Source organism: Protopterus annectens, chromosome 13.part0 (assembly GCF_019279795.1).
Source record: "Protopterus annectens isolate FY-2018-M chromosome 13.part0, PAN1.0, whole genome shotgun sequence".
Taxonomy (NCBI): domain Eukaryota; kingdom Metazoa; phylum Chordata; order Ceratodontiformes; family Protopteridae; genus Protopterus; species Protopterus annectens.
Genome location: NC_056747.1, coordinates 387,993,605 through 388,017,995, shown reverse-complemented (window position 1 = coordinate 388,017,995; position 24,391 = coordinate 387,993,605). Strand labels below are relative to the sequence as shown.

The window sequence follows — 24,391 nt, the reverse complement described above, 5'->3', positions numbered from 1 at the left end:
CATGATTATACTTAAAAAAACAATTATATTACATCTTGGTACAGCACTTCTATATTGCGAGACCCAACCACAACAATGCTTAGAGAATACTTAACAATTGTTAAGCACTCCCTATATGTTGTTAAGGTCAGGTCTGCACTAAAAGCAGACAACACTGACCAATAAATAGCAGCAGTAGGGCATGAGACAATTTTGTTTCAGCTCTCATTTCTGGCTGATGTCTGCTAAAATGCACACATGCTGAGGTAGTGTTGTCGCCTCACAGTAAGATGTCCTGTTTGATTCTCAACTAGAGCGTCTTCTGTGTGGAGACATGCGTGAATGGGCGTACCTTCATTGAAGGTTGTGCATCAGGGCCGGCAGCTTGGCACGTAAAAATCTACTGCCAATCATTAGCGGACCGGAGTTCCGCTGTGTCGACCCCTAACCGGGAAAAGCCGAAAGACACAACTGCTTCCCTTTGACAGGGACGTCAACCACTTCCCCACTGCTTTACTGGCTTTCAAGGCTGGAACAATACATCATGTTGTTTTTTTTAACCTTACTTTTGATTAATTTGTAGCACATGGAGAAGATACATCACCATGCACTACAAAGAATTATAAAGCAGGTCAGTGGGTCATAATTCTGTGTTATGCATTCTCAACATGGATGCCATGAAATTCACCTCTTGAGCTTTGCTTTTGAGGTGAATTTCTCGGCATCCGTGTCTCAAACACATAATAAAGTGGTTACAATCACTGACCTGCTCATAATTCTCTCTGTTAGGGATACAAGTTGTAGGAGAGTGCTTATTGTCCTGTAATAAGGAAAAAGTTATGAGAGAGATGTTGTTGTCCAGCTTTATGCAAATGGAATGATAGTGAGAACACAAGCTAGTATGGAAAGTTGTGTAGATGGCAGGTGAGGACAAAAAGGGGTGGGTCTAAAGTCCCAGGTAATTTTGCCTGAGTTACCTATTGATCAGCTGAAGTGATTTAAGCTACTGAAGAGGACCTCATCATCATTTGCAGCAGATATGAGCAGTTTTGCTGTCTGTATTCTGATGAGTAACAGGATAAAAAATAAGATGAAGCCTTTGGGTTCAAAATTTTGTAAACTGCTACAGTTGTGAGAATGCATTTCTTCTTCGGAATGCAACATTGTAAATAGCAAATTGTGTCCTTTTTCTTACTGTAAAACCTACATTGTTAATTTGTCTTGAGTGTTTTAGCTATCATTTTACATGCCTGGCCATTTTGCACTTTTCCACTTGGAAATGCAAGTTCAGTTTGGTCATTTCTGCTGTGTGTGGACATTTTTTGTTGCATATGTTAACAGGGTAGAATCATGAAATTACTATGCTAAACTACTTGGGTCCAACTATTAAACAGTGCGAAAGCTGTGATCCAGTGCTTCATTTGGTAATGTTAGCCTTGCACTTAGTCTGCAATATTTTTTTAATTGCATAACCATAAAGTCATAGTACACTACTGGGCCATTCATTTCTCTAGCCTTTGGCATCTGTGGATCAAGTCTGCTGTTAAACGCATGTTGCAGATTTGTTCCGATTTTCTAATAATAGTCCCCATGTTGGATAGCAAACGCAGTACAATACAGCATGTTCTATGCTAGGCCAGTGCAGGCACCTGCTTTCCCACACATATGATCCTATGTAGGGGTGCTGCACACTCCTTTGTGGGCTTGCTCTCCTCTACAGCCCCTGTTATACATTTTGGGCCTTCCCTAATTGATGCTGCTACCGCAGTGAAACTCTACCAGTTCCCTCCCATTAGAATGGATAAAACAGCATCAGCTGTTCATACCAATCCCTCCTGAGCCAACTCCTCCAACAGCAGGGCCACTAATCAAACCTAGATCATCTGCCGGGTTAGTCTGTGACAAACTCGCTACGCTACACTGTGCTTTGCATGGTTTCCCTTACAGTCTATTTTTCTAAAGCTCTTCATGAGATCAACACTTGCTAGATTGCAAGACCCAGCCCAAAATGCAAAAAAAAAAAAAAAAAAAAAAAAAAGATTCACACTTTCTTCTGTGGACTCACTTTCTTCACTACATGTGCTGTTGGTGCTTGTATTCATGAACTCTCATCATGGAATTAAGATGTACAACATTTGGGATTAAAGCAGAGAACACCTGCCGTAGTTATGATACCACCCCAGAAGGGGAGCTTAGCATTGTAACTGAGCCACTTTGACATTTTCATGAGTAACTAACAGATTGGGAGCATCATACATCCAATCCAGCCATCTTCTAAATAGTTTGTTCTGGTGAAGGCTGCAGTAGTAGCATGTTTAGCAGTTGAGGCCAGAGTGTTCCATCATCAGTAACAGTATCCATTCTGGGGATCTCCAGGCAAATGAACAGATACAGGTCATCCAACATGTCTAGTCCCTACTCTGTGGGCATCCTCTTGGTAAGGTGTGTCTGGTACATCTCCTGTGAAAGGCATCTTTACCACATACCAAGGCCATGTAAACTACCTCCTTTCAACACAGATAAGTGGATGTACTCAGAATGTCCTTAGTTCCTCACTCAGTCACAGAGTGAACCCACTTGTCCTGTAAAGGAACGTCATTTCTGATGCTTATGTCTATGATCTCAATTTCTCAGATAATATTCAAATCTCCTGACCACAAGTGAGGATGGGAACACAGACTAACTAGTAAGCTGAGGCATTCATGTTATAACTAAGCGCCTACCTCACCCACTTACAGTACTTTCACCACAGCACCCATATACTGGTCAAGTTCCTGATTCCTTCTACTTTGTCTTGTGAACAAGAGCCCAAGATATTTGAAATGTTCCACCTAATCACTGCTCCCACCTTACCTATTTAAGGGCAGTCCATTATTTTCAGGGAAAGAACTGAGACGATAGATACTGAGGTTTGAGGTTTCATCTGAGCTGCTTCACAGCTGGTAGCAAATCACTCTAGTACAGTCTAGAGTTCACAGTCACTTTAAAGCTTATAGGGCTGCATCACCTGCAACAATTGAGATGTCGCCCAGCATATTCTCCAGCTGCACCTTCATATCCTTTCCACTGAACTCACAAACAGAAAGGGAGGCAAAGTACACCTTTGGTGGAGTCCTGTGCCAATCTTAAATGTATTCAACTTAACACCAAGAATGCAGATACAACTCTTATTCCTTATATAGAAGCATAGAGTGACATACAGTGGGAGTCTACATGATATTGCAAAGTCACAGATTCATGTCTTTTGCATGTCCAGGAAACACGTGGATGTTACTGAGAAATTCCCATGACAAAGGCAAAGAACTTAGTCACAGTTGCATGCTCAGGAAAGAGTCCACATTCCAGCACACTGGCATATGCTTTTCTCTGGAGGCCGAGTAATGTAACTCCTGTATAATTTAAACCTACCTTTCTGTCTTCACTTTCTGAAAATGTCCAGATCAAAGGATACCAAGTTCACACAGACAAACCATTCAGTAAAAACTGCAAGAAAGACCTAGTCAAGCTAGAGTCATCACTGTGAAAACCTTAAACTTCTTGTAGTGGAGGCCCATGGGATATATGCAAATAGACCTTTAAGGACATAACAGCATTTTAACTAGTTTGACTATATCCTTCTTGCAGTTTTTACTGACCACTTTTTGGACACTACTCTAGCTTTACATCTAAGAAGGAACCATATTTTCATTTAGCTTGGATAATTAACCATTTACTCACCAGTTAATGCAGAGGAATATGGTTCTGAGCCATTAATGAACTGCTTCTCATAGTTAAAGATACAATGTTTGATTCCTTCTAGCTCAGTTTGCTTACTGTGTGACTTTGAGCAATTCACTTAACTAGGCTTAGCTCCGGGGTCACCCTTGAAAAGGGACACTTTCTCCTGTGGACTTTCATATTTAACAAATATAGAAAATAAAAATATGTTTTGCTAACATTCTGTGCTGTTCTGGAACCCGTACAACCAGTCCCATGACGTAGTCACTGCATCTGGCAATAATGCCATACTAACAGGTTATGTTTTTCTCACCTCTCTGTCAGTAACCAGAGTCTGCTGTCTGGAACTCTCTTGCACAAAGTAACTGGAATCATTTGCTGGCCTCTCCCACCTATCTTCCAGTAACTAAAGTCCTGGGCCATCTTGCAGTTATAATTTCAGTTGCAGTTGACCTGTGTTTGCCTAACTCATAGATCTGAATCCCCAGCCACCCTCACACATTCATGGCATGATCAATGTTCCAGGTCCTTTTGGTTTATCATATCAGTGTTCACTGCCAGACCCTCCTCCATATGTCAGTGGCTTACTCCTGTACCTGATTTCCTCCCCTACCTATCAGCAGTCAAAGCTTCCTTCCCATACCTATCAGCAAATGGAATCCAGTGGCCTTCCCTTCAGTACAGTAAATAATTGCTGCAGGCCCCCGGTCACAGCAACCCTCCTGAGGGCATGTGTAGTAATTCCCAGTTTCCATCACCTGTTCTAACAGTGATCAGAAAATTATGGCCACCTCTAACTACCATTCTGTGTGAGTGTACCACATCTAGACTTTTACCTACTTCTGGCTGACATATAGAATTGGATTTTTACTGGATATATGCCATCCTCAGTACCCCTATGATTATGTAAACCAGATATAAAATAATTTTGTTTAAAAAGTGTACCTGACAGGCACAGTGTTGGGTCAAAGGTTTAGTACACCATGCCACAAACACTGCTGCCTCTACACCTGTCCCTTCTCTCTACCTGTGGACATCCCACCACAGCACAGGTTCAGTAAACTTGCCAAATATGGCTGCCTGTACACCTGTCTCGTCTCTCTCTACCTGTAGACATCCACCTCAGCACAGGTTCAGTACACCATGAAAAACACTGCTGCCTCTACACCTGTCCCTTATCTCTCTCTACCTGTGGACATCCCACCACAGCACAGGTTCAGTACATCATGCCAAACACTGCTGCCTCTACACCTGTCCCTTCTCTCTACCTGTGGACATCCCACCACAGCACAGGTTCAGTACACCATGCCAAACATGGCTGCCTCTACACCTGTCCCTTCTCTCTCTACCTGTGGATATCCCACCTCACCACAGGTTTAGTACACCATGCCAAACACTGCTCTCTACACCGGTCCCTTCATGTCGCTTGTCTAGTCAGGATACAATAGACAAGACTTTGTGGGTTATATTCAAGCAACTTTATTATGTACAAACACATCAGGAGTGAGGCTTAATAACTTTAACTTAGATAAACTTAATAAACAAACTAGCTATTACACTCATACATGCTTACTCTCTGGCTGCACTCACAAAATGGCAATGAACCTAACACACAATATTTATATGGATGTTCAGTCATTGGAATACTTCTTAAAGATACAGCACACATACTTTATTCTACATCCTCCCTCTTTGAGAAATAAATTGTGCACTGTTGATGACATTAATTGACATGTAATCTATATAAATAATTCTTTGTCATGCAATTATACAGAACCAAGTACATATACACATTTATGTCCGGGTGTCTGTTTATTTCACACTAGGTCTGGAAATATGACCAAAATGTATGACATAAAATTTACAATCAGATTTAGCAACTGAGACTGTCTCTGCTGAATATTCAACTTTTGAGACATCAGGAACATCATCAGGACTGGAAATAGAAGTTAAGACATGTTCTGCAACAGGAACACTGTCTGAATTGCTCTGAGATCTAGAGCCTGTATCACAGGAACAATACTGCAATATTGATTCTGATGCAGGAAAACATTTTCTGCGCATCCTCCTGTACTCCACACCCTCAGATTCTACGGAGTAGGATCTCGGCTCAGTACATATATCTGTTACTTGACCAATCCAGTTGAAACCTTTCACTGTTTTATCCTCGCTGTCTCTCCTTTCATTTTATGAAGAAATCTGCTGAATTTATCATAGCTGGACTTCTGGAAAGAATGCTTTCTGAATAGTTGAGCTCTGATTGTTCTGTTGTTCTTAGCTTTAGGCCTCAACAAACTGGAACTGATAGGCAATGTAGTTCTGGTTTGCCTAGACAGAAGTCTCTGAGCAGGCAAGCTAAGTATATCATTATGGGTGTTTCTGAGATTAAGTAAATTCAAAAAGACATCAGTATTGTAATGATTTGACCTCTCAAGTAATTGCTTTGCACTCTGTACTGCACGTTCAGCTAGTCCATTTGACTGTGGATATTATGGACTACTAGTAACATGTACGAAGTCCCATTCTTTTGCAAATTTCTGAAACAACTGATTAGTAAATTGAGTACCATTGTCAGAAATAACTTTGTGTGGACTACCATGGACTGAGAAATGGCATTTCAACTTGGTAATAACAGCAGTGGACGTTAGGTTAGGTAGTAAATCAATCTCAAACCAGTTTGAATAAGAGTCTACCAATACTAAGTAATACTGATTGTTCCACTCGAATGTATCAGTTGCTACTGTTGACCAAGGTAGTTCAGGAACTTGACTTATTTGAAGTGTTTCTCCTTGCAATTGCGGTTTAATACTGTTGCATACTGAACAAGAAGAAGGTACTTTATCAATGTCTTTTGCTAGAAAAGGCCAAAATACTAGTCCTCTCACCCTTCTTTTGGTAGATTCAGAACCTGGGTGACCGCGATGCAAAATCTGGATATATTCATGTTATAAGGAAGCAGGAACAATAATTTTAGAACCTTTGAAAATAATGCCATCTTCCATCAACATCTCATCTGTGTAAGGAAAGTAAGTTTGTATTTCAGGAATTACACTAGATTGCTTTGACGGCCATCCAGCATTGATGTAGTGATTGAGCTTTTGAAAATTGGGTCAGTCTTTCCATGATCTCTCAGCTCATCAAGTTTCATGGTAGAGAAATTATGTACTTCCATGACATCACAGTCAAAATTCTCTGCATGAAGCTGTTCCATTGTATTTCTGGGCAATCTGGATAAGGTATCAGCCAGATTAAGAAGTTTGCCTGTTGTAGAGACTATTTTGTGGTTGTACTTTTGCAATTTGAGCATCATTCTTTGTAATCTCACTGGAGCTGAATGCATAGGCTTTTTTAAAATAGTAACTAGAGGTTGGTGATCAGTTTCAATCTAAATAGCTTGACCATAGATATAATCATGAAACTTTGAACATGCAAATACTATCGCCAAACGTTCTTTCTCGATTTGAGCAAATTGCATTTCAGTTTGGGTAAGAGTTCTTGATGCATAGGCTACTGGTCTGCCTTCTTGAAGAATAACTGCACCAAGACCAAATTTTGAAGCCTCACAGGAAAGAGTTACTGGTTTATTGACATCATAGTATCTTAATGTAGGTGGGGGGCAATTTTCTGCTTAAGGTCTTCAAATGCTTTCTGGCGCTGTTCCAACCAAGACCATGCAATATTTTTGAGAGTTAGCGCTCTCAAAGGTACTGTCAACTCACTCAAGTCTGGAATAAACTTGCCTAAATAGTTGACAATACCAAGAAAATGTCATAGAGTTTGAACATTATCTGGTGCTAGCATCTCAAGAATGGCTGCTTGCTTGGAAGGGTCTGGTTGCAAGCCAGGGCTTGTAAATAAACGACCTACATATGTAATTTCTGGTAGTCTGAATTTGCACGTCAGAGGATTGAGCTTTAAGTTCACTTCATGTGCTCTGTTTAGAGCTCTCATAAGGTTTCTGTCATGCTCTGCTTCACCATTGCCTCCACCCAATAAATCATCTACTATTATGGCACAAGGATAACCTGAAAATATTTGCTCTAGTTCACGCTGAAAGACTTCACTTGCTGAATTTATTCCAAATGGCATCCTATGGAATCTATATCTGTCAAATGAGGTGCTGAAATTAGTCAGTAATGAGGATTTGCATCCAAGACAGAAAAAACAGTGGCATTCGGTATTAGGGCTGTGACTACCTTGACTATACATATTGGATGATGTGGTCTCTTTAATGCTTTATACAAATCTCTTGGGTCAATACATATTCTGATTTCTTCTGAGCCTTTTTTGTGGGCTGCTACCATGGACGACACCCATTCTGTTGGTTCTCTGACTGGACAAATCACATCTTGCTGCACTATTTTAATCAGCTGAGCTTTGACTTTATTCTGCATAGATATCGGAATTTTTCTTGCTGGTCTGACCACTGGACTGACCTCTGGGTCTAATTTCATAGAATATGCAACTGGAAGTTTGCCCAACCTGTCATCGAAAACATCAGCATACTCTGGGAAAATGGCTTCTGCAAAACTGGAACTAGGAGATGTGCTTATATGATGAACTTCTTTGGTAAAAGAAAGAAGATTCATTCTCAAACTGTCTCTGAGGCCCAGTAATGACTGCCCTTGTCTTTGAACTACATAGAATAACAAGCTGTAAGAGTTCCTTGCCAAATTACATGAAAGCACTACTGAACCTTCGGTTTCAATTTCTTCACCTCCATAAGCAAAAAGTTTCACACTAGACATATTGAGTTCATTAGCTCTCACTTCAGCAAAAGTATCTGCTGACATAACATTACACTTTGAACCAGTGTCTACTTTGAGCTCAGTGGATTTACCATTGATCTGGGAAGTACAAAACACTTTATTATTTGCCAACAAATTTACTGCATTCAGCCTTTTCATCAATTACTGACAGTGATGCACCATCTGCACAGAAAGTGGACTGCTGCAACACCACTTGATCAGTTTGCTTTTTTGATTGACCCCTCTTTATAACTGTGTGAGGTTTACTTGATTTGCAAAATTTTGGAAAATGGTTCCATTTTTTACACTTGTGGCATTGCTGGCTGAATGCTAAGTATTTTTTTCTTTCAGACTCATGATTTGCATCACAGTTGTGACAGTTAACAATAAAGCTATATTTGGGTTTTGCTGACTTATGTCTGTACTTCACTGAGTATGCACCTTTCTTAGAACTTGCTGGAAAACTACATGGTTTCCCTGGTGAACAAGCGGAGCTGTGGCTGCCATGTGCTTAGGCCTGCTTTTGCTTGCCATGTATTGCATACTGTCTACATTTACTCTGGAGCCTGCTGAAACCATACTCATCACTTGCAAGCATACTTGTGTACCTTTCTGTAGCTTCATGGATTTGACAAATCTTAATAGCTTTACTCAACATTAAATCACTGTCATGAAGCACATTTTTTCTCACAGCAGCACTATTAATACCACATTGTCCTTTATCAGCTCATCTTTTAAGTCACCAAAATGACACATTTTAGCTTTGTTCCTCAGGTCAGTTATTAAAGCTGCAAAAGGTCACTATGGTTTCTGATCTCTTGTGTAAAACAAATGCCTCTCTAATGTAATATCTGTCTGGGGGTTACACATTTCCCTGAATTTGCACTTCAAACACTTGGGGTCTCCCCTTGATTCAACCTGTACAACAATATGATAGTTTTCACCTTTTCTCTCATATACTGCTGGTGCATACATAAATGAACGCTCTCTTTCAATGGCCTCTGACCCAGCTAGGTTTAGCAAAATTAATGCTCTGGTATGTGCATCTTTGTCAGAATAAGCAGTTTGTATAAAAATATCATATGTTTGCTGAAATATTCTCCAATTCTCTGCAATATTCTGATCAAACACAAGTGGTGAGGGCTTTAGAACTATTGTCTGCCATATTAACGCATATCAGTGAAGGCTTTAGCAAATATGCATGAACATACATGCATACACATATGCCAGAAATTTATGACAGTACTTGTAACTATGCCCCATAGCACAACAAGCCTCTGAATAACTGAACTTGGTGAAATAAGTCTCTTGGGCACTGCAATACTCTTGAAATTACTGTATTGTAAGAAATCACCTCATCAGTATAAGAAACATTTCAAAATAACCACACTGTGCGAATGAACTGGGCAGAAGAAGCTGAAAGTAAGAAACATTTCAAAGTAATGGCACTTTGTGAGTAAACAATACACAGCACACAAACTTCCCCAAAATGGCAGTACTTTGCTAAATGACACTTTACAGTGCAAGAAACACTCTGCAATGGTGACACTTTGTGAATAGACACACCTAGCACAAGAAACTTTTCAAAATGGCTGTATATGACTGCACTTTATGAAATAGTTGCACTTTGCACACAAATAAACTTTCCGAATAAATATACAGTAAAAAGCACACACTGTAAACACTTTTGCACACTTTGATATACTTTGAATAACTGTAGTCATGCCCTGAATGCAATACTAAGTAGTAGTTATGCTAAAACACAGCACTTTGCCAAAAAACATGCAATCTCTTTGATTATTCACACTTAATGTGCCCTTTTTTGCCCGTATTATATTTGCTTTGCTTGTTTAATGTCTTTTCATGTGCAGTGTACTTTTCTTGTGCTCGTTTTACTCTAAACATGCTCGATTTGCTTTAAACATGCCCATTTTGCTTTTCTGAGGTAATTTCAAATCCTTATGTGCTTTTCTGACATTGTTTTATGAAATATCTTAATCTTAAACATTTCATTTAGTTAATAAACTTTTTATGCCTTTCGCTTGTTTAATAATGTGGTTTGTGCCCTCGCAATGCTCCTTTTTATCTTTCTTATAAAATAAACTGTTTGTGCAAGTTTTCATTTACCTTTGGTTCTTTTCTGGCTCTTTTTCTTGCTCATTTCTCTCAGTTCACCTTCACTGTTATCTCTGCATCTCGTATCTCTGAATATCCTTCTCTGGAAACCTAGTTCTGATACCATGTCTCTTGTCTAGTCAGGATACAATAAATGAGATTTTGTGGGTTCTGTTCAGGCAGGTTTATTACATGCTCACTCTCAGGCTGCACTCACAAAATGGCACTGAACCTAACACGTGCTATTTATAAGCACGTTCAGTCTTTGGAATGCTTCTTAAAGATACAGCACACGTACTCTATTCTACACTTCTTTTTCTACCTGTGGACTTCCCACCTCAGCGCAGGTTTAGTACACCATTCCAAACACTGCTGCCTCTACACCTGTCCCTTATCTCTCTACATGTGGACATCCCACCTCAGAAAAGGTTCAGTACACCATGCCAAACACTGCTGCCACTACACCTGCCCCTTATCTCTCTATCTGTGGACATCCCAGCTCAGCACAGGTTCAGTACGCCATGCCAAACACTGCTGCCTCTACACCTGTCTCTTTATCTCTCTCTTCCTGTGGACATCATACCACAGCACATCCCCCTAGCATTTGACATGGACATGGATAAAAGTTAGGCATCACTGTTACACAAGAATTTTTTTGAAGAATCCCAGCACTTCAGAGCATCCATGAAGATAGTAGCTGTTATTTTTCAGAACCAGAGCAAACTGTTATTTTGCACTTAAAGGGGAAACTTGTCAATGTATGTAAATTATCTTGAAAACCAAAGAAGACAAATTTTGACACTTTGCTTCACAAGATGCAATCATAAAATAAGATGTGAACAGCTTAAATCTAAGTTATTGCAAACCACCACAGTAAGGAATGAGCTTTTAATTTAGGCATTACAGCTACACAGTTTACTTTCCACTAGTAAATTAAATTTGCCAGTGTACTGGTTCCCTCACAGTACCTTATGCATGAGACAAATTTCAGGTCCTGGCAGACTTATTGTTATGCATCATGACACATGACCTCCAATACCCCCACCCCCATCACCCCAGGAAATATCAACCATAAAGACACCATCTTAAAAACAGACTGAATGCCTTGGCATATTACTTACTTTAGTTTTTTTTTTAATTAATTCAGGAAACCTAACACACTGAGCATGCAAATTTATAAACAATACAGTAAAGCATGTTATTAGCAGCAGATATATGCCAGTTAGAAGAACAAAATCCAACACCACTTAACAAACCATACAAACAAAAATAAACATTGTAAACTATGTGTATATGCATGTGTGTTTGATGCTTGAGGCTAAGTATGCTACAAATTTGTACACATAGATGTCTGGGCCCTGAGTTTTACTGCAGGCATTTTTGAAAAGTTGATTGCGGAGAAGAATCAAAAGTAACACTCTGATTCAATGATTTAATGCAACACTTCAAATGGCCTGATACGTACAGCTTTAGTAATATTCTGTGGCTGCTTCCAGCACCAAGCAGTAAGGAGGTACCCAATGCCAGCTGAGCAATGACTACTTTTTCCTTGTAGGCCATTCAGTGTGAGATGAAAGCCTGGTAGCATCACCCTTATTTCCAACAACATGGAGATCTCTTTCTAGGAGACATTCAAGACTGAATCTGAGAGAGAGAGAAAATACCCCATACTACAGACAGACCTACCCAATCCCACATTTTATGTTTAAAACAAAACATGGATAATGACAACTCACACAGTCGTTTGACAATTTATATTTAACACTCTTTAGAATCCATCAAAGAAACTGGTGCCAGTTGTCTAAAAAGGTAGGTGTTCAGTATAAGGCCTTTGCAGATGTTAGCATTACTTTGACAGTACTATCATTACTGCCAAAAGATTATTAATCTTGACTGGCAACTGGCTCGCTTTAAGAGGAATGGAGAATAATTGTCTTAATTTGTGAGTATAATAGCTGAATAGGACATTGCATAATATCTAAACTGCAGTAAGAAGAGGGTCTAGCTCTTGCCTTAATTCTCACTGCTCATAAGTTGCATACCTTTTTGTTGAGCACCTCGTTGCTGCACCCCACTCATGAAATAAACATTTAGGCACTTAGAAATGTTTAATTCTTGTTGTCATTTCTTCTTAAGCAGTGTTTTCAGCCTGTGGTAAGGCATGTCCTGTCTGAGGAACTAAATAAGCTAGATGTTTACTCCAAAATTAACAAGTCATTTACTTGACAGTTCTAAACAGCAGTTTTGAGACTCAGTTAAAACTATCATAGTTGCAAACCAGAATCCACATTTTGGTGACATACACATTGGGGATTAAGATTTAATTGTATACTGCTGAGTGTATTATTCACAGGGAAGACGTTAGCTTTTACAACAATGCCATTAACTTTACAGCGTAAAAGTACTGCAAATATTAGCACCATAAATGCACTCCTACCAAAGCTCTCAAGGTGTCATGCATTGCAGCCCTCTACCCCCCTCCTTTATTGTGTGGAGTAGGGTGTGACCCAAGAAATGAGTGTGTATAGTTGTGTGGAGTAGGGTGTGACCCCGGAAATGAATGTGTATAGTTGTGTGCAGTAGGGTGTGACCCCAGAAATGAGTGTGTATAGTTGTGTGCAGTAGGGTGTGACCCCAGAAATGAGTGCGTATAGTTCTGTGCAGTAGGGTGTGACCCCAGAAATGAGTGTGTATAGAGCTGCTAGGGTAAATTACATAATTCCTGCACATTAAAAACAGTCATGGCCTAGTTAACTGTTTTGGCAGCAGTTCTTTGGCAACATTTCTCTTCTCTGAGGACAAAATGAGAAGTAGCTTTATGTTTTGGCTGTCTCATTTTGTGGTTCACTCTTCTGATATTTGTCTCCCTCCAGTCTCCAATTTTCTTGTTTATTAATAATGGCAATGTATGTATTCAGTTATTTTCTGGGAATACAAGCATTAAGAAATTATTTGCTTATAAAATGCATGTGTAACATTATTCACAAACTTGAACTGTTTTTGGACTAGTAGAATTAAACTTGCCTGAGAAAAAAATAACATTTTTGTGTGGTCCATTGACCTGCATGAAAGGCCTTTTATCAGCATACAAGATTATAGTGGAACTTAAGCATAGCTTAACCCGCAGCACTCCAAACAAGTTGTTTTTAATCAGAATACAGGCTTATAGCAGAACTTGTGGTTACACAGATATTTGGTTTAAAATGAGAATATGTACTGAATTCCAAAACTCTGCTTCTCATAAAGGTTTTAAGTGTACAAGACCCACATCCAGAATTTTGAAAGTTCCAGTGGAAGTGTGATTTAAAAAGTTAGGTCTGGATTCCAAAGCATGTTACTCTTAAGATAGCATGCTACCCAAAGAAATAGTGACATGCCTCCTGCTAAGAAAATTGCTCTGTTTTTTCTCAAGGCCTGTAAACTAATGAGGAATCTTCGAATTGTATATCAGATTCCAGATTGTGAATCAGGCTTACGACACTGTTGGACTCAATAATTTTACAGTGACACTGAATGTCAGTGTAAAATGTAAGTAATGGCATGACTCATTCAAGTGAATGGACTGCTCTGATAAAAGTGGTGCTTCACTTGTCTGCGGGTGCTGGTGCTGGTACTAATACTGCATACATTGCATGACTGAAAGCCATGCAGTACCAGCTCCCATACACAGATGGATCTGTACTGCAGACTGCAAGGAACTTGAGGGCAGGGAGGAGCTGTTGAGGACACCATGCATGTGTTTTCTTTGTTTTTTTTCAGGAGTCATCCCCTCCATGCACAGAGGATAACTGAAGCTTGTATTTGAGTGAATTTAGGTGTTAGCTCCATATTGCCAAATGTGATCATGCACGCATGGCAGACTTTTAACCTATCAGCATGCACTACCACATCTAACCTACAGGTGGCACTGTCAGGGCAGTGTTGAAATGTCATGGAAGCCCTCTGCTTTGCTGCCACCAATGTCTTGGAAATCAGAGGTTAATGTTTTTTTTTGTTTGTTTTACTTTTCTTTATACTGAGATGACATTATTGTAAAATGTAAGTTGCAGTTTATGTCACTTTTCACCGCATTATTTTTTTAAATACTAAGTGTAATTTGTGTGTTTTACCTAAAACATAACATTGCCATTCCAATATGGGAATGCAGTCAAAGGGCATGCATGTTCAGTACATTTATTACACTGATACTTATAATAACAACAACAATAATAATAATGCAGTCAAGTTAGTTTCTTAACCATTTGTTGCATTACTATAGTATGCTTTTCTGACACAATTACCTTCTGGTTAACATGGTCCAAATGGTAATGCAGATTATATACTTATTTTGACTACATTAAGTAAAGAACACATACTATAATCAGCCATGCATGTAGAATATAAAGATTCATTTTCGTACTATAATTGCAGTCTAATATATGACAACTGAAACAAAATACTAAAACTATTGTATAAAACTCAGCAGTAATAATATTTAAAATGACATATATAATTTATTTTATTCTTTTGTAATTCTTATATAATATCTTAATTTCTACAAAATGATTAATTTGAAATATTTGGCATTAAAGTCATCCAACCAGTTGAGCCCTGACCTAAGCATTAAAATATTTATAATACAGACAGGGCAGTGTGACATGCTGCTGTCAATCGACAAAGAAGTGGCAACTGCAGGGTTAAGAAAAGAAAATGCGAATGTCTGAAAGTCACAAGAGACTACTGCTCCGTGGCGATACCCCTGTATTATTTTAATTCTCCAAGTATCCCTTCTCGCCTGGGGGGTCTTTATGGCACTGATACATTTCTTGCTAAATTACTGTATTTTTAAACTAGTGTAAAACCCAAAATAATGAGTGTTAACAAAGTATATTGTTTTGTTTTCATTTCAGCATTTCCACCCGCTGACAGACTTTGCCTAAAACTGAAGGTTTATGTTCGTCCAACAAGTAAGTATTGTTTAGTTGTAGTTGAATCATGAACAGATTCTATGAAAGAGAGGTAATAATGACTGGTTGCAGATATCAGAAATTGGACATTTTATTTTATTTTTTTGTTTTTTTTCTGTTCAGTGTGTACATTGGAGTTACAAGTTCCTCCTGTAATAGAGAAGACTGGGAGAGTGGATTACAGAAGTCAGAATTAGAATGTTATTACATACCTAGGAAATGACACCCAGAATATCATCTTTTTGTCTCTGAAACAGTTTTAGTCTCTCCTAAAATCACCTGCTAGAAGAAACTACTACACTACGGAAGCAGGGATGCTAGGAACTACCAAATACTGAAAGTATATGATAGTGATGGACATGAGATCTGAGTGAAGATGCCTCTGCTGTGATAAACACAACAGTAATATATTTTTTCCAATGGAGATAGTACATGCTGTGGTGTTCCTCACCTGGCAGGCTTTTCGTTGCACAGATGATACATAATTGTGACATGCTAATAAACTTTATACCCCTCAACTCCTGCTGTCTAGACAGTACATTTGCATTATGCTACAGTCAACTGAAACACTTGGTCCGCTGACAGCTACATCTGTCTGTTACATATTGATGTGTTAAGTATTGGCACAATGTTAAGGGGGGGGCTACTGTAACCCTAAATAAGCACTGACATTTTCTCCTAGGACAGCTTAAGGGAAGTCTGGGGCTGTTTCACAAAATACAGCAATATTTTGACTAAGGTGGAAAAAGACATATAAGGATTTTATAAGAAATGTATTTATTGTCAGTCATCTGAAACAAATATGTGATGGTTCAGAACACAGCAGTTCCATGAAATTGTTTATGCAAGCAATAATGCCCAACGGGGTGTGTGTTACTGTGTAAATAATGCCTATCTAGGAGTGTTATGAGGTCCGACGCTGCAGGAAGAGGGTCTCTACACCCCTGAAAGGGTGTTATTTACACAGTAACACACACTCTGGAGGACATTATAGTGCTTACAGAATGGGCTGTTGTGTGTTACTGTGTAAATATTGCCCGCCCAGGAGTGTTATGAGGTCTGCCACCACAGGCAGAGGGCCTCTACATCCCTGATAGGGTGTTATTTATACAGTAACACACACCCTGGAGGACATTATTGTGCTTAGAGAATGGGCTGTCTGTAAAATTGATGTGTTTTACTTACTTTTTTTTTTTACTATATTATTTTTATATATTTTTTATGTAAAATAGTTCCTCCTCCTAATATTTCCTACTTGCTGTAGTTTATGTAAATGGTGTTGGAGGAAGTATTTTACATCCAAAGTAGAACGTTTTAAAAAAAATCCATATATTTACTTCGTATTTTCGTCCCTTACTCCTAATATGTGCAATTTGCTGCCACTCACTGGGGATTGAAGTCATTAAATAATGACATACATTTGAGTTTCACACTTTATTTTCATCAGAAAATTTATGCTAATACAAATCCTAATATTTAAGCAACTTTCTAATTATATAAGAGCAATATTTAAAATATTTTCCTATTTTTGAGTCTCTGTTCCCATTTATTTTTAGCTTCGTCTAGAATTTTTTGAGCCAAGAGGTCGAGAGATATGTAAACCTGTTTACTGCTGCCAGTGGTCGCTCGATTTCTCACTCACACACATACTCACACTTGCGCTTCAGAAAATGCATGCTCATTCAAAACCCTATCATTACAGAAACTTTGCAATTTTATAAGAGCAATATTTAAAATCTGTCCTTATTTTGAGTCTTTGTTCCCCCTGTAATTTAGGCTTTATGGCAATATCTTGAGCTAAGAGGTCGAACCTCAACTGCTTCCAGAGCTCAATCGCGCTCACTCTTCACACTCTCTCTCTCTCACACACACACACACACACACACACACACACACACACACACACACACACACAAGCAGAAACATAAACACACATACACAAACACACTTTTTTATGTTTCATTTACTTTTACACTCGCTAAACAGCAAAAGCACTGCTTAGCGAGTGTAAAATAATGGCTTTATCGATCTTGCTTTCACTGTCTTACACTCATACACACAGACATAAAGGAACACACTTTTTTTTTTTTAATTTTCTTTCTTTTTTTTTAATTTACATTCACTAAACAACAAAAGTGCTGCTTAGTGAGGGTAAAATAATGGTGGCCATTATGTTACTTTCAGTCTGAGCTCCACTGCAGCTCAATATGCTGCTGTGAAGCACTAGACTCACTTTTAAGCAAGCTTTACATTGTAGATTAACACCCTCCTGGAGAACGTTCCAGTCAGGGTGCAGCTCTACAGGTCAACACCATTTTCTACATAAGAATAATCTCATATATCTCCCATATGTTTTTATAGCTACATTTAAATAGTTTTGTGAGTGTGTGTATGTATGTACAGATACACAAAATAAATTGTTCATTTTGATCAGTAAACCAATGTAACACACATAATGACAAAAGAGATGCTGTTAAAAAAGTTTTAATTCCACCACTAAGCACTTTCATCTATAACACACTTCATCAGAGTGAATAAAAAAGAAGTCCTTATTAACATTTTAAATAGTGCCAGGTTACCAATCTGATCTCCACATCAATTCCAATAAATTAATGGGTCCTTAAAGGTAAACAGTGTCATGGAAATCGATTTAAAAATGTGATTAGCACTAAAAATCTTATAATATAAAGTGAAAATATAAATAAATACATAACCACATCCCAAAAACTATATATCTCTAACAATGCTTCATCACCAGTAAACAAAAATGTTAAAGTAATAAATATTCAATATTCAAAACCATTCATAAAAGAAAAAAAAGAATTGAGTGAAAAACTTTCATCAACAATTTATTTATTTATTTATATTTGTTGACCGGGAGTGTCCGACTGGACGCAGGTCCATTTTCAGTGGAGGCCCGGGGAGAAAGGCTCCACAGTTAAAATAAACAGACAGTAGTTATGTTGGATTACATAGTGATTAACAATTTGCATAGGAATTACTTACAACATATTTACAGATGAAGAACATAGTACATCAGTAGACAACTAGAATCTTTATCTGTGAAGTACATAACAGACATTAACAAATGTTAAAATAAGAAGTTCCTGCTGTATAAGTACTAGGCTTATGAGCATCTGAGCTTGCTATAATCAAGGTAGTTAGTGGAGTGGAAAGAAAGGTAGTGGTTGGATGGGGTGGGTGATATTAGAGTGGGAGTTGCAAGGGCATAGCCAGCATGTTTTTAGGTGTGCTTTTAGTAAAGTTTTGAAGTGGGTGCATGATGGTACGGAGGTAATTGTGGGTGGGAGGGAGCTCCATAATTTGGTTATGGTGCAAGGGAATAATGCTTCACCAGCCGAGTTATTGGCTTTAGTGATCTGCAAGTGATTTTTGTTGCTGGATCTTAGTGGTCTGGTGGTGCGATAGGGATGGAGTAGATTCTGGAGGGATGGGCCATTTAGTGGATGGTTTACTAGTTTGTGGGTGAGGGAGAGTTGATACTATTGAAGGAGGTGAGGGAGTTCAAGCCGGCCCAGTTCAGCAAGTGAGAGAGAGAGTGGTGACTACGGTAGGATGCCCCTGTGGCGAATTTGGTGATTTTGTTGTAGCAGGTCTCTAGCTTGTTTAGATCGCATTGCCTTAGGTTGGTATATATTGGAGAGGCATAAAGTAGGGTGGAGATAAGGTGGGAATTTGCTATTGAAATCTTTGCTGCTTTGGTGAGAAGTTGCTTATTTCTGTATATAGCTCCTAGTTTTTTGTGGACTTTTTTATGGTCATGGATATGTGAATGTCAAATTTTAGTTTATTGTCTATTTCTACTCCTAGCAATTTGGTGTGTTCAGTTGGCTATATAGTGGTGTTGTCTTTTGCTGTGATGTAAAAGTGAGAGTTGTTTTGAGTATGTTTGGTGAGTTGGAAGATGAGTAGTTTAGTTTTGTTTGGATTGAGTATTAATTGGGCATCGGATAACCAAGTTTTAACAGAGGAAAAGGCTTCCTGTGTGACTTTTTGCAGTTTGGGTAGGGACTAGGCTGAGCAGATGATGGTTGAGTCATCTGAGTATTGTATGAGTGTGCCATGTTTGGTGGCAGAGGCTAGATTATTGGTGAAAACAGAGAAGAGTAGGGGTCCAAGGATGGATCCTTGGGGAACCCCTATGGAGACAGGTAGCTGGGGAGGTATGTCATTCTGCCATACAACGGATTGTTGGCGGTCAGACAGGTAACTCTGAAACCAGTTGGTGACTGATTGTGAGAAGGATAGGTTATTGAGGATAGAGATAAGTTGTTGGTGTGGGATCATGTCAAATGCTTTAGATAGGTCTAGGAAAGTAGCAGAGGAGAGATAGCCATTGTTTTTATGCTGAAGGATAGTGTTAGTAAAGGAGAGTAAGGCAGTGGTGGTGCTATGGTTTGGTTGGAAACCATGCTGAGTATTGGAAAGGAGGTTGTTAGTAAGGAGGTAGTCTGAGACCTGAGAGTGTATGCATCTCTCTAATATTTTGGAGAGTGGAGAGAGAATAGCTATGGGGCGGTAATTGGTTAGTTCTGTGGAGGATCTGCCTTTGTGGAAGGGAATTATATGTGATACTTTCCACAGTGTGGGAACGTAACTTTCTGACAGTGATCGGTTAATGAAGATGGATACTGGGTAGGCCAGTGCATCAGCTGCGATTTGTAGGTATTCACTTGGGAGGTTGTCTGCTGCTAGTTTGGTGGGCTTAAGTTTAGTTAAGAGTTTTTTTTATGTTGGAGGTAGGTACAGGAGAAAAAGAGAAGGCAGTGGGGAGATTACTACTTGAAGGTGTGGGTTGGAGGGGAGGGGGGTTGTGTTGTTTAGCTAGTGATAGTATGGTTTGTGTGAAGTGTGTGTTGAATGAGGTAGCAATATTTTCTGAAGAGTGAGGGATGTTAGGAGGAGAACAATAAGGAAACCCTGTTCAGAATAAGTTCACCTTAGCTTTAAAATCCCCTAAGAATGTAATGTATTTGCTACATGTGTATCCTGTCCAACATTTTACATTGGTAGGACAACTAGGAAATTGAGGGACAGGATATACAAATATTTGTACAACATTCGTAAAGGGAACACCAAAAGGTGATTTTAATAAATATATCTTTTTTGTCATTGACAGGATACTTTATAATGACCAAGCGGGGCCTTTGAAAATAGCCTTGAAGTACAGGAACTGCTTTGGCAAACAAGGCTGAATGCATGTGTAGAACCAGGGCTAAATGACTCTTCGTCATTAGCCTATGCTCTGAAAGCTAGGGCGACCTTATTATTAACAGGGGTTCATTACTGTTCATAAAAGTTTTTCACTAATTAATTTTTTTTCTTTTATGAATGGTTTTGAATATTGAATATTCATTATTTTAACATTTTCTCTTTACTGGTGACACAGTATTGCGAGAGATGGTTATAAAGTTTTTGGGACATTGTTAGGTATTTATTTACATTTTCATTTTGTATTACTATACCAGATTTTTAGTGCTAATTGTATTTTTAAGTTGATTTTTATGACACTGTTTACCTTTAAGGGCACACTAATTTATTGGAATTAGTGTGGAGATCCAATTGTTAACCTGACACTATTTAAAATGTTAATGAGCAATTCTGTTTTTATTAACTCTGATGAAGTCTGTTATAGACAAAAGGGCTTAGTGGTGGGATTAACCTTTTTAATAGCAGTTCTTTTGTTATTACTTGTGCTAATTTGGTTTGCCTTTTTTTGCTCCTGTTTACATTTGGCGTTCATCTTGGGAAACTGCATAAAAAAGTATAATTGTAAAATACCTTCCCCACTTTAATAAAAAATGTGTCTCTGTCTGTGCTTCCCTGAGACACATGGTAAATTATGTCCAGTCTACTACTACCAGCTTTGTAGTAGTACATGGTCATGGGAAGGTCCAGATGTGAGGCTGCTAGGCACATGTCAGTCCCTCACAAACCTCTGCCAAGACACCTACATTGTCATGCATGAGAAAACTGCCTGTCATACCCATTCAGTGGTAGTCTCACTGGTATGGGTGGCAACACTTTATTTATTTATTTGAATTTAACCAGTGCACTGATCACGAATCTTAACCTGGGAAAGCAGAACAGAAATATAACACAGCTGAACAAATATAAAAAAGGAGGTCTATAGAGAAGTATATATGCAAATATGTAGACAAAAGCTGGACAGAACTAGATTATGCAACAGTATATCTGTACATTTATATACACATGAGTTCTAGTTAAGGTAGAGAAAGCTAATCAGATAGAGGTACACGCTGATAGGTGGTGAGGGAGACATATACACGTTAGATGGAGTGAGGTGGAATTAGGCATTGTTGTTAGAGGTACGGTAATGACATTTTGTCATTTTCTGGAGAGGAGTTGTTAAACCTGGTAGGAATACTGGTAAGGAGGAGGTTTCTTTAAGGGGAGGGTAGATTGCAGAGTATTGGACCCAGTATGGAGAAGGAGTGATCTGTACAATGGAGTTTTGTTTTAGGGCCTTGAAGTGGGGGAAATGAGTGGTTAAGATTCTAGTATTGTATGCCGGCAGTGGGGCTCTTATTAGTGGTGATGAGTGGTCAAGATTCCAGTATTGTATGGTGGCAGCGGGTCTTGGTGGTGATGAGTGGTCAAGATTCTAGTACTGTATGGTGGCAGCGGGGTCTTAGTGGTAATGGGTGGTCAAAATTCTAGTACTGTTATGGCGGCAGTGGGGTTCTTTATTAGTTTCACTGCTGAGGGACAGAAGTATGATTCTACTGGGACTCAACATCTGGGACCCCTTGCCTGGCTGCTTAAATATGTTGACATCATTTTAAACATTTCCTATTAGTTGGGGGCATATGTAGCATCAGTCAGCTTGTGGCCCCTGTCCAGATCACGGCCAATGCAGTTCTTTAGGCACAAACACTTGAGAAAAGAGTAAGTAGGTATCTTTAAGAATAAGGGGGGCTTGCTATACAAGTATCTGCATAAGAGGTTAATGCTTGAACTGCTTCTATGAGACAGCAAAGGCTGAGAAGAACTCATATGTAGGGTAATAAGACGAGGAGAGTTTATTATCTTCTTAATACTTTAGAATTAGAAACAGATGGATTAATGATCTAAGAGTGATTGGTAAGATCTGTAGGCAACAGAAGGGGGAATTCTTACAATATTCTGAAAAAGAATTTAACAAGTGGAAATGCTTTACCTGGTGGGATAAGAGAAGAGAAGAAACTGAAAACATTTGTAAATGGTGCTGGATGAATGCAGTTGTAAAGAAATTATTATTAAGATGCATGGGGTTATCCTTCCCTGCAAACTGGATGAATGAAAACTACATGGTGACATTTTTAGTCAGATTAATTATCAGACATATTTCTCCCCTTCTGCCAGGTTTGGCAGTCTCACGATTACTCTATTATAGCAGGTCCACTTTGTCAGTACTCATCCTATTTTTCTTTCATTTATTTCCTTTTGTGATAATGTAGGGCCTTCTGCGATATCCATGTTGGGATGAACCTGGTCATTTTTATTTTATTTATTTATTTATTTTACATTTGTTGACCAGGCTAGTCTAACTGGATATATGTCCATTTTCAGTAGAGGCCCAGGGAGAAAAGCTCCAGGAAAAAAAACATACAATTTAAGAGAGAATAACATAAAAATAGTTTTATATAGCAATAATTATACCATAAAAGCAGTTATATACAGCAATAATTTTAGTATAACATGTTAGCTAAAGAAATTGTTAAAATAATATATATATATATATATATATATATATATATATATATATCATAATAATAATAATATAAAAAATAGAAGAATTAAAAGTTTTTTTTTTTTTTTTTTTATAATCCACTCTTACAAGAAACAAGTCTTAGAAGGGGAGTATACTAAGTAGGTTAAAGTATACTAGTAACAATTTATTTCTATGTGAGAGAAAAGGATATAGAAGTATTTTAAGAAGGTTTGTAATAGGAGAAAGGTAAAAGATCAGAGTCAAGAAAATGTTAGTCAGGGTTAGAACAGGAGCATAACCAGTGGTTATTGAAGTAGAGCTTTAGATTTCTTTTAAAAAGTGGGAGAGAGGTCTGAGATGTAAGCTCAGGTGGTAATTGATTCCATACTTTACCGACAGAGTTAGAGAACAAGGAATTACCAGCTAAGTTTTTAGATTTAGTAATATTCAAAAGCATTTTGTTTGAGGAGCGTAAATTTTTGAGATTGCTATATGGTATAATGAAGCTAGAGAGTATGGGAGTATTATGGGGTTGATAAAGGGCCTTGTATGTTATTGTGAGTTGCTGAAATTGTATCTGATTCAGAAATTCTAATCAGCCTAGTTGTTTCAGATTTAGACAGTGATGAGTTCTAAATGGGGAGCCTGTAGCGAATCTGGCAATGTTATTATAGGATATAGCTAGTTTGTGAAGGTTCTTTTTAGAGAGGTTAGTGTAAATGGAAGAGGCATAAAGAAGGGTTGAGAGTAAATGAGTTTTTACTTGCAGATCCCATTTCATTTATCCACACAGAGTTTCAATGTATTTCTAATCTAAACAACCAAGCTTGTCTTTTGTCCTTTTTAACCCCCCCCAAAAAAGACAGTATTCCAAATGAAATGTGACAGTGTTCCAAATTAATGTTTTCCAATTTAAACGTCACAAGAACTTGATACTCCAAAGAAGTGTACATGCTGTCTCCAAAGGCAAAATGGTGCCACCCCTCTTTACGTAGCATTACTGTGATACATTCCTTCTGAAGCAGGAAGAGTTACATGCATTCTTGTATTCTCAGATACTTTTCTCAAATGTCCTGCTTTTTCTTCTCTGCCTTCTACATAACACATCCGCTAAAGTTATGACCTAATTGTGAGTGCCATGTACATTTGCA

At 38.4% G+C, this 24,391-nt stretch overlaps 1 protein-coding gene across 1 annotated transcript in view; it reads left to right on the top strand.

Moving 5' to 3' along the window:
• The window catches only part of EFNA2 (ephrin A2), a 1,081,846-nt gene that overhangs the window by 1,045,690 nt on the left and 11,765 nt on the right, over window positions 1-24,391 (top strand). Inside the window, exon 3 of the mRNA XM_044054011.1 lies at window positions 15,449-15,505. Within this exon, the coding sequence (XP_043909946.1) occupies window positions 15,449-15,505 (57 nt within the window). The remainder of the gene's footprint in view (window positions 1-15,448; window positions 15,506-24,391) is intronic.